The following is a 12,256-nucleotide window of genomic DNA, read 5'->3' as shown; positions in this document are numbered from 1 at the left end:
CCCTCACAGGCACAAATGAAGACATGGATCCTTTACTTTAGAAATATAATCATAGTTTTACCTCACCACCATTTGATCCTCAGGGTATTATCGTAATACAATATGATTTCTCAGGCAGCCATGTTGGAAGAGAGACAGCCAAGGATAGGCACAGAACTTCCATGAGGTTCTTTCTTCAAACATGGCTGCCAGTAACCACCATTGGTAACGCGACTTTCAAAAGAAAAACGTCAGAAACGCCACCATTAAAAACATAGATCCTTTTATTTTAATTATTATTATTATCATCATTGTAACAACACATTATCTATGTATCTATGATATCGATATCTAAACCCCGCCCCAACCTTAGGCTTACTTCTTGGTGCAACCTGGAGCACACAGCAGCATTGCAGTTTGCGATGTTGTGAGCATAGTGAATTGCCCTTAAAATTGGGGCATAAACTGTAATTATAGGAGTCAATTTGGCTAACTTTATGAAAATGTGGGATGGTGTATTATGTTACATAATTGTAAGTTATAGGGCAGCTGATTGATCAGATCTTCACTAATATAAGTACAATAGTCATGCCACATGCCTAAACGTAAGCCCTGGAATAATCAAGCTCACATCACATTGGTTTTGACTTGTTTATTGTGCAAGACTTTACAGGCAACTGACCATACAGAATCATGGCAATATAAATGGATCTGCATGCCGCTAGTCACAAAGCAACAAAGTCTAAGTAACGCTATGTACATTCAAGTTTTTTTTTTATCTTCAGAAATAGGAAACTGATCAAACAAGTATAATAGATCAGAGTACCGCTACTCCTCTGACACAATATGAGTCAAAAACTTTAGGAATTCATTGCACATGCAAAATGAGCAGTAAGTTCAATATAATTTCATGTTACAAAAATACAAAAAAAAAAAAAAAAAAAAAAAATGTAGAGAACATTTACACAAATACGTTTTATTGATTGTGGCACCTACACTAAAAGATGTCAACGGCAACGTATTTTAATTTTCTTTTTTCCAGCATTGGACATGACTTCAGTAGTATACAGCAAGGATGACAGTCTGAACAAGTGCCACAGCAATAGTACTGGAGCCTGGCAAAGGGATGCGATACTGGTCCCTAGTAGGAGATGCAGAAAAGGCAACATTACATGGCTATGACTGTGTGTCCAATCTCTCATTCTACCTGCTCGACACCCACTTGTTCCAGACATTATTAAATAAACGCATACAAATTATGCTATTTGGTAAGTTACCGTTTTTAAGGTAGAATCTGTGATGTCAACAAACGACGACATCTAGGCGAAAGAGCCCTGCTTGGTATTGCGCTTTACTGTTTTGGTCTGACGTGTGGGTTGGAGTTCAGTAACTTATTATAATAAAACACAAGATACCTGTGCCCTAATGATAAGGATAAGTGCTCAATGAAGAAACCCAATGGCCATCACAACTCAGCATGCAGATAGACAGGCAGCAAGAGCCAGCAGCAAAGGCAGCAAGAGCCAGCATATCACCAGGGTTATCCAGTGGGCACCCCCTTCACTGGTGTTTCTTCAAGTTAGGCCCACGACACCTCAGGAAGGCTCAACGGTTAGTTCCAGCATCTCAGAACCATCCCCCTCCATGCTAGCTCCCACTTTTCCATGATATTCACACGCCGAACATCCCTATGTTATCCTATGTAAAAAATACAATAATAATTATACAATAGATAATTATAGTGTGAATTTCTCCAGACCTCTCTTGTGGCCTTGTGGGTAGAGTGTCCGCCCTGAGTTCGGGAGGCTGGGAGTTCAAGCCCCGGCCGAGTCATACCAAAGACCATTTAAAAATGGTACCCATAGCCTCCCTGCTTGACACTCAGCATCAAGGGTTGGTTCGGGGGGGGAAGTCCTTGTGACATACTAGCGTCAAGGGGTGTACTTGTACATCAAGCTGCCTCACGCTACGGAAACAGGAGATAGGCTCCTGCCCCATGTGCCGTTACGGCTCGAGAACCATTGGTTCTCAAAGGCAACTTCTTCTCTTGGTAGAACCGGAGGTGTGGCCAGCAGTAGCAACCCCTCTCCTATACCCACTGAAATCCAACCCAGAGCAGACAAAAACTAAATCTGTAAACAAAGCGCAGTTCCGTGTTGTCATCAGAGGTCGCTGTTTGACAACATTACAGATTCTACATTTAAAAAACAATGATTTATTTTGCACATAATCTCACACATGTCCAAAATCTCTGAATATGTTTGCACTCATTCATTTAGTTTGACAGTTATTGAGAGATGCGTTTGAATATGGCCACCAGTGATGTCATCGTGTGAGATTATGTGTAAAATAGTAAAATCGTTTTTGGTGAAGTGCCCTTTCAAGACGAAGACTATTAAAAATGAATTTGATGACAAACACTTAAAAATGTCTACACATTGTCAAGTAATTAGACTGTAAATGGAAATGTGTTGTAATGACCGGTTCGTTTGATTATTTTTTTTTGTATCCACTTTTTCTCCTTATTTTCTATTTTTTCTCCCATCCCAATTTCGTATTGCCAATTCTCCCCTTCCCTGTCTTGAACGTTGCTAGACTATGCCTCCCACTGGTCGGCTGTAGTGAGGATAGAAGCCTTGCATCACGTGTCCCCTCCGGTACACGAGGAGGCAGCCTGTCGCATCTTTTCACCAGACAGCGCGGACTCTCAGTGGCGAGGAGTAACGCGTGGGAGGCTCACGCTGCCCCCGATACTTCCCGTCTCTGCTGTACAGGTGTCACCCAACCGACCAGTAGGAGTCGCTGTCCACAACGTCCAATCCCCCCCATCGACTTTCCACCCACTACCTCTGCCAATTGAGATAGTATGACGACTGGCCCAAGCCGCAGGCAATGCTGACTCGGGGAGTCGAGACCGGAGTCTCTTGCATTGGTGACGAGCGCAATCTCCGCTATGCCACCCAGCCGCCTCCGGTTCGTTTGATTCTTAAAACAAAATTCCACCTTGTAATATAATTCACATGTAGAGCAAGACATAATTAGAGAGGCACAACTCCTAACGGATGTACTGGTAATTTAACTCCTAACTGATGTCTTGGTAATTTAACTACTAACTGATGTACTGGTAATTTAACTCCTAACTGATGTACTGGTAATTTAACTCCTAACTGATGTACTGGTAATTTAACTCCTAACTGATGTCCTGGTAATTTAACTCCTAACTGATGTACTGGTAATTTAACTCCTAACAGATGTACTGGTAATTTAACTACTAACAGATGTCCTGGTAATTTAACTCCTAACTGATGTACTGGTAATTTAACTCCTAAATGATGTACTGGTAATTTAATTTAACTCCTAACTGATGTACTGGTAATTTAACTCCCAACTGATGTACTGGTCATTTAACTCCTAGCTGATGTACTGGTAATTTAACTCCTAACTGATGTATTGGTAAGTTAACTCCTAGCTGATGTACTGGTAATTTAACTCCTAACTGATGTATTGGTAATTTAACTCCTAAATGATGTACTGGTAATTTAACTCCTAACAGATGTACTGATAATTTAACTCCTAGCTGATGTACTGGTCATTTAACTCCTAACAGATGTACTGGTAATTAACTCCTAACTGATATACTGGTAACTAACATATTCACATGGCAGCCATTTTGCTCTTATGTGGGAACAGGGTGGAAAGGAATCCCAACCTGAGCTTGCCTCTTCAATCTCTGGATTCTAGCTTAGAGAAGGAGTTGCACATTCTCAATGATCAGTCCTCTGTCCAAGGCATGGCACATCTACATTTCTGTTTTAACACTTTCACTACCACACTGCAGGTTAACATTTAACTACCACAGTGTGGTAGTGAAAGGGTTAACTTTATGTAGTGTGGTTGTGAAAGGGTTAACACTTTGTCATGTGGCAGTGAAAGGGTTAACCTTCTGTATTGTCACAGTTAAAGGGTTAACCCTTTGATAGTGTGGTAGTGAAAGGGTTAAGGTGGACTTTCATTTTAAAAAGCAGCTGAAGCCCTAGCAAAACAAACATAATATTTTGATGACTGGACAGACTCACAGTCATCAGTGTCTGGCCACTCTAAAATAGACGGACGAGCCTTATAAACCATAAAGGATACCCTCAAACAAACCGTAACATTTAGTAAATATCTACATAATTTTATTGATTTTTGATGGCGTACCAGTACCACTGTACCTGGTGGCCATTTAGTGATTCTTATGACCTGAGGATGGAGAGAATTTTGGTCATACCTGCCTAAAGCCTCACCAGTGGAATGAGTTTACAACACAGTCCACAGACAGAGCTAGCGGCCTCTCAACGATGCTTCATATGACCCTGATTGGACGGCTGAAATGCATAGGTAAGGGTTAGATTGAGCAGGGTCAGAGTTTTATATTAAAACAAGCGCAAATTCGCAACAGATACAACCTTTTTGCAATAGGCCACACCCATTACCACTCCCCCTTTTACCAGATTGGCATGAACAGACACACACACCCTCGGACAGTTGACCTCCATACCAAATTTAAGCCTCTTAGGGCGAGACCTGTGGCCACTAGAGTGGAGAAATATTTGTGTACCAAACGACAGAGTGACCTACAGAGCTGCTGGTCGCAGCTAAAAACCACTGTGATTGATACCTTAAAGGGGAACTATTTTACTATTTCTTTCACTATTTGGGCACTTTTACACAATTCCTGTGAGTCTATGGAACACCTCTGTAATATATATATTTTTTTTATTCATTGTTTTGTATTTCTAATCAAGTCCTCAAAAACAGCATTTTTCTACCTCAAGATCTCGAGCTGTTTTGAGCCTGGGCTCCTAAACCACTGTGTGGCAGCGCCGCCTCTTGAACATTAACATGCAGCAGTGACTTTATGACATCACATATAGGCACATTTTCAAACGACTCAGTTCAGTGAGGGTGAATATTGTGAGAGGAGAATTGGAAGAATGCGCCAATATGAGAATTTTGAGACATAGATCATATTAATATAAGTTCACATAGCTAGGAAACAATGCTAAACACTCAAAAAGGCCATTTATAAGATAGTTCCCCTTTAATACTAGACGACTTTATTAGCGGATTCTAAAGGCAACCGTGTCAACACCTCCACTGAGTGGTAAAGGGGATCTTTTGTCCCCTCGGCCATCAGACTGATTTAACACCTCAGGCAAGGGCCCATTGGATAATGTGCAATAGTGCTCATTTACCTTATTGATCTATTTGACTGCTGCTACCTTTTTTAAGTGTTTTAACTTTTGACTTCTTAACTTAAGTACTGATTTTATGGTTTGTCCACCACAGTGTTTTACTCATTTGACTCTTTTATTGTGTCTATTTATGTTTATTTTAACGTTGGTCAACTGATGAGAGCTATTGGATACCTGAAGTATCTATCCATCTATCTATCCATCCATCCATCTATCAAATGCTTTCTTAAAACAGAGAAAACCCAACTCCATGACAAACTCCACTCTCCTCAACTACTCGATGTTCTTGTTCTAAATCATTAGTGGCGTCCTAACCTTTGGAACTTTCATACGTTATATGGCAGGCAAGATCACACTTATCTGGGTGTGTGCATGAAGAGTGTATGTCCTGTAAAGACAGCAGGAAACCAAGTGTGTGTGTATGTGTGTTTCAGTCTCATGTAGCCTCGATCCCACTGCTGCTGGTCTGTCCGCTGTTGGTGAGAGAGGCCGCGGCCTCCTGGTCTGTGTCGCGGACGAAGATGACGGCATCGCCACTCACGTTGATGAGACACTGAGCCTGAGGAGACAAGAGACATGAGGAGCCGTGAGGAGACAGAGACACAAGGAGCCATGAGGAGACAGAGACACAAGGAGCCGTGAGGAGACAGAGACACGAGGAGCCATGAGGAGACGGAGACACAAGGAGCCGTGAGGAGACCGAGAGACACGAGGAGACAAGAGACACGAGGAGCCGTGAGGAGACAGAGACACAAGGAGCCATGAGGAGACCGAGACACAAGGAGCCGTGAGGAGACAGAGACACGAGGAGCCATGAGGAGACAGAGACACAAGGAGCCGTGAGGAGACCGAGAGACACGAGGAGACAAGAGACACGAGGAGCCGTGAGGAGACAGAGAGACACGAGGAGACAAGAGACACGAGGAGACAGAGACACGAGGAGACAGAGACATGAGACAGAGAGACACGAGGAGACAAGAGACACGAGGAGACAAGAGAGACACGAGGAGCTGTGAGGAGACCGAGAAACACGAGGAGACAAGAGACACAAGGAGACAAGAGAGACACGAGGAGCCGTGAGGAGACAGAGAGACACGAGGAGCTGTGAGGAGACAGAGAGACACGAGGAGACAAGAGAGACACAAGGAGCCGTGAGGAGACAGAGAGACACGAGGAGACAGAGACACGAGGAGCTGTGAGGAGACAGAGAGACACGAGGAGACAGAGAGACACGAGGAGCTGTGAGGAGACCGAGAGACACATATTTCCAAGATGGCGACTACCCGAAAGTGAGTTTTACCAGAATTTTTCGGTCTATAAAAGTGAAATTATATACAACATATAATTATATCAGAATCAGACACGTTGATTGCCTGGCAATATTTATATTGTCAAATAAACCTAAACAACAATTGGTTGCCAGGCGTACTGTAACAACAACAACAGCGAAAACATGACAGAACAATAAATACCGCACAATACACATACAGAATCATACCCCACATTAGCCCAAAATGACAATCCACATACCACATCAAGGTGCTCATATAGATATACGTTTATGGGAATGGATGTGCTCAGTCCTTTTTATTTACCAGGGTGAGTGATTGTGGATAGAAGCTGTAGGTGACGATTTTTTATATATCATAATCACACAACCATATTACTCAAGTTCAAGTTTCTTTAATAGTTGTCATACAGAAGTACAGAATACTTTTATACAAAATGCTTCTTTCTGTTGTTACGCTCCAGAGACTGTGCTAGACAAAAGATAAGTATGAAATAAAATAAAATAGTATAGCATGTCAAAATAGAAGTAAAATAGAAGTCACGTACGTAGACAGTGTTCAGTATATACATATGTACAATGTTCGATGCAGAATAGAGTAACTGAGTTACCATACAATATACTATGCAATATACTAATATACAATACTATATAGTGCAAAGCAGAAATGGGATGATACTAATTGTCGTCTCATTGTAGTCTCGACCCTCATTGTTGGTACAGGCACCCTCACAGCCACATATTGAGGTGCAATGGACTCCAGTTTTAAAGCATTTGCAGTGCTCTCTACATGACTTTTTGCAGCCACAGTGGAGGAGAATGGTGCAGGCTTTTTACTGGCATCTGCAAGATGAGTCCAGTAGATAGATAGATAGAGATAGATAGATAGAGATAGATGGATAGAGATAGATGGATAGAGATAGATGGATAGAGATAGATGGATATAGATAGAGATAGAGATAGATAGGAGTAAGGTTCCCAAGTCTTGGTCGTAGAGTCCCAGTACCAGCCCCATGTACGGAACCTGGTTCCAGTAAAAGCTGGCCTGCAGAAGTGCCCTTTTGACATGCTGAATCAGTGCAGCTTGGGTGGGAGGCAGGTTCTCGAGGGACCTGGTACCATTAGAGAAAAGATGATGTCTGGCTTCATCTACTCGGCTGGAGCCACAGCTCTTGCTGTACATGATGATGACCATACGCTCCAGTCTTTGGACATGGACATCTGCGTTGAGCTGTTCAGGCTCCAAGGTGAGGGCGACCAGGTGTTGACTCCCAAACTGCCCATGTAACCGGTCTCGTATTGCTCTGCGTTGTGTTTCAGATTCAACCCCTGTTAAGGGATTGCCCCGAGTGGGAGTTGAACCGCGGCCTCCCGCGCCGCAAGCGACATTGCAGACCACTATACCAAGAGGTGAATTCACTTCTTGGTAATGTGTCTGGGTGCCTTTTAAGGGGGAGTGAGTTTAACTTGCAGTACCGCTAACGTCCACAGTCACTTCACAACACTTGAAGTCCATCGTGACTGTGGATAGACTCGCGGTACCTCCGTTACACATGCACGTCTTTTCCCATAGCCCAGGAAGGCTGATGTTGTATCGCATCCTGTTAGCGCGTGGAAGAGAGGTAAGGCCAGTGACTTCAAGGACCAAGAGCACTTCTTAATAATATATATATATTTTTTTACTTCGTTTTTTTTACTGCATGTAGCACACTCTCAGGGGCTCATACAGAAACAAGCATTTCATCATAACGTATTCTGTATTTTATTATGACAAATAATAAACAAACTTGAAACTTGAACGAAGAAGCGGATTGCAAGGATAACAACATCGCTGTCGGACAAATGCCTTTTCATGGCCATTGGCCCCAGCCTGTGCCAGGTGCAGAATCATTCTAGTGTCTGCTTCAGGATGGTTACAAGGCTGAACCGCAGATGTGTCATATTCAGGTCTGTTGGAGAGTACAACATCCTTCTTGGTAGAAATAATTAGTTTACCCTACATGTCATGCTTGGTGAGCTCATCGCTGATAAGTCCAAATAGTTCTCTTCATTCTTCAGGAAGTTGCTGTTCCAGTTATGCTTTGAAATAGGAGTTCTGCCATCTACTACCTTAGTTCTTGACCCCGTTCCACGGCGTTGGTGAGTTTGTGCTTTGAGGTTCTCCTCTGGGTAGGTATCGAACACGATATCCAATTGCTTGACAGATTCAGGACTCATTTTGCGACAAACCCAGCAATATTGGTGTTTACATAGTCCTGGAATGTTTTTGCAGTAATTGGCCGGACCATTTCTGCGCCATCGAGCAGAACTACAGTGACATCCCTTGCTGCTGCTATGCAGGTTTTTTACACTTTCATGCATTGAAGAATGTCCGCCTTTGTGCCGCTGCATAAAAGCCCTTGGTTGGAAATGCTGGGTGGCTCCCTCTGATTTTCAAACCTGAATAATTCTGCCATGTCTGCATCGGGCCAGGACTGAAGGGAAAGGAAAAGAGTCATGTTGTGCTTGTGAACGGCATTATTATTTTTTGTGTTTGGCTTTTGGGTCAGGTCGATTGGCAAATGTCAATGTGTTTGTCCGTGGAATCGTATCTGAAACTGGCTTGGTGACCTTGTCAAGTCGCTCCTCTACATAAGCTGAATGTAGGGCTATGCCAACTTCGTGAACCCTTGAGAGTGATTCAGCCACTTCCGTTTCCATAATGTCTTGTGTGTCGAGTGCTACATGGTCATTATTTGGTAGAAATGGATTCTCCATAACCTCTGAAGGATTTGACATCTTTCCTGAACATGACCTGCAAGCTATGTGCCTCTTCGTGATGAGATGTTGACAATGTTGTGCTGCTGTTATACACAGCTTCAAACTCTTGCACCAACCTCGCACAGTCAGGCCCTGCAAGCATGAAGAGTGTGAGGGCTTGAGGGCTTTCATAGAGTCCAGCTGCTCCACCACAGGACTGCAGGATTTTGTTTGATTGCTCGTGGGATTGATCTTTTGCAATCAAGCTGAACTTACGTTCTGACCGCTGCACTACGAAATTCCCCTTCATGAACTCTTCATAAATGGAAGGATTTTTTTCAGGCAGCTCAAACATGTCTCGAACATGGACGGGTAACCAGCAAGCGTAGTTTGTGTGATCCATCACGTGAAACCAAGCACAGAGCTCATCACACATTTGAATGTACAGCTTGAAGTGTCCTTCTCAGAGTGACCGAACAAATCAACAGAACAGTAACTCCATGATGGTAGACCAGAACTTTTAAATTCACATCATAGTGAATCAAGTTCAGGATGTCTGGCCCTCCCACATCATCCACACAAGTTAAGGTAAAACTAATTTCCGGGGAACCGCCATCTTGGAAATATGCAAATTAGGGGTCCAGACACACCCAATCATAAATATAAGCATTCCAATGTGTTTCTAATGGCCAAGAAACATAATATAGACACCAAGTTTTTATTTGAAGTAGGGCTGGGCGATATGGCCAAAAATGATATCACGATATCGATATCATATCACTCGATATCTATAATTATCGATATTGTTATAAGTATTAAAAAAATAAACAATAATCTATTAAAAAAAGAAGACATTTTAAACAACAGATGTATGTTTATTTTGCAGCAATTCTTTGTCGTTACCGCCATCTTTAGTGTTACAGCCCCTCACACTCCAGTTCTCAGGCTGCAGCTGGTTTGAAAGCGAAAGTAAACAGGCTTCTCTGCTGGCTGTGGCTCCAGGGGAGTTGAATAGTTCTGGCTCTGCTAGTTTCTTTTCTATCTTTTGGTGCTTTTTTGGTGGACAAACCACCACACATGTGCACCGTGACTCGTGACTGGAGACTAGCTCTGCTAGCACACATAGCCTACTGTGTACAGATGGTTTCAAACTGTATTTTAAATTAGAAAGCAAACAAAATAAATGGACAAGAGAAAAATAAATCTCAATTTGGTCAGTATTGTAATTTGGACAAGCAAAGCCATTACTTTAAGTTGCAGGCAAGACTTCCGGTTTAGCGTAATATGTAGCAGACGCATTTGGCAACTGCTCCGCTCCCACCAACGGTAATTTCGTTTAAAAACATTATTTGGACAATATCAAAAGAGATTGGACCACATCGTATGTATTGATAAGACCTTCTACTGGCTATATCAAAAGACAACATGATTAAGAATAGAGGAAATCAGGGAAAGAAACAAGATACGGTAACTCCAGGGCCGCAGAAAGATACTCGCTCAAGAAGACACGTACCAGCCGACGCGGGTAAACTGCCATCGGAGACAAGCTCCGACGTGGAGGACGAAGAGGAAAATACACCGGGACCATCGACTACGGTCCCCGACAGAGAGTTAATAAACGCCAACATAACAGAAGAGACAGAATCAAGCTCCGTGAAAGAGAGAGCAGCCAATCTGGATAAGAGAATACAAATAGCAAAAAATTCCAACGTCACCGTCACTGCATCTATGTCGCCAATTGAAACAAGCAGTACTACCACTCCACCCGATTTCAACACACTGACTAACCTGATGATAGAACAGTCTAACCTGATGAAAGAACAGATTACACACATCAAGGCGCTCGAAGCAAACGTCGATGCTAAATTCGATCGCATCGATGAGAAATTAGAAGAAGTCAAGAAAGCGATCGATGCACAGTCAAAGCGAATCACGTCAGTGGAAAATACGGTGACAGATATTACACGGGCAGTCAAGGCGAACGAAGGTGGCATGACAGAGATGGAAAAAGAGATAGAAAGTGTGAAAGAAGAATACCGGAGGGAAATACAAGTGGTTAAAAACGAAGCGACGGAGAGGCTACTAGAATCCCAACGCTACCACAGGCGGAATAACATCCGCATTGTAGGGCTTGATGAAGCAGTAAACTGCGAAGATGCCAACTTTCCAACAGTGCTATCAACGATTTTGGGTAACAACGATCCAAACACAGTGCCAGAAGTGGACCATGTTTACAGAATCGGTTCTTGGGGGCAAAGAAACATCGGGCCAAGAGTCATCATTGTTACTCTGCGGAAGACTACAACAAGGGATGACATCATCAAATTTGCTCGCATCCAACGTGGGAATCTGAATTATGGTGATAAATCAATATTTATCTACGAAGATTTGAGCAAAGAAGCCATCATTCGACGTCTACCATACAAGGAGGTGATGCAAAAGCTGTTCAAATCTGGTCACAAGCCAAGGTTATCATACCCGGCGCTGTTATCATTCGTGGGCAGTGACGGCCACAGGTCTGGTGTATACACACCTAAAGAAGCTGAGGATTTTCTGAATCGAAATGGAGCAAATAACCCAAGGCAGGACGACAATGCCGGAAACAGATAAGCCTCTTTCTCAATGTATACCAGTGTTAGAATGACTTTATTGTGTTCATCAAGGTAGCAGACGATATGCAAGCCGTCTATAACAATGTGTACTGTGTATAATACGATTCGTAATACATTATAATTTCAGACTCTGGTCTCTGGGGAGACAAATACATATCATTGCAAAAAGATCTATCTGGAATATTCTGGGTTTATCGCTCAAATGCCCTGGGTCTCTTAGATCATTCTGGAACATAAAAATAGTCTATTGCACTAGTATACTCTACAACCTTCTAGAATATAAGGCACCATGACAACGAAGGCCTACAACTCTAACAATAAACATCCGGTGTGTATACACATAGCAGATAATCAATTGAATGAAGTCCTTAATAATACTTTAAAAATTAACCACACCTAAA

General features: G+C 42.6%; 1 protein-coding gene across 7 annotated transcripts in view; it reads right to left on the bottom strand.

The window, feature by feature from the left end:
- Positions 1-632: 632 nt before the first annotated feature.
- Positions 633-12,256, bottom strand: part of c2cd5 (C2 calcium dependent domain containing 5) — a 154,036-nt gene continuing 142,412 nt past the window's right edge. For all 7 annotated transcript variants that reach the window (XM_084335043.1, XM_084335044.1, XM_084335045.1 and 4 more), the window contains one exon: positions 633-5,775. In XM_084335043.1, coding sequence (XP_084191169.1) covers positions 5,653-5,775 — 123 coding nt within the window. In that variant the 3' untranslated portion in view covers positions 633-5,652. The remainder of the gene's footprint in view (positions 5,776-12,256) is intronic.

Source organism: Notolepis coatsorum (genome assembly GCF_963971535.1).
Source record: "Notolepis coatsorum genome assembly, chromosome: 18".
NCBI classification, from domain to species: Eukaryota; Metazoa; Chordata; class Actinopteri; order Aulopiformes; family Paralepididae; genus Notolepis; species Notolepis coatsorum.
Note: the sequence above shows the minus strand (reverse complement) of the source record. Positions and strands in the feature narration are given on the sequence as shown.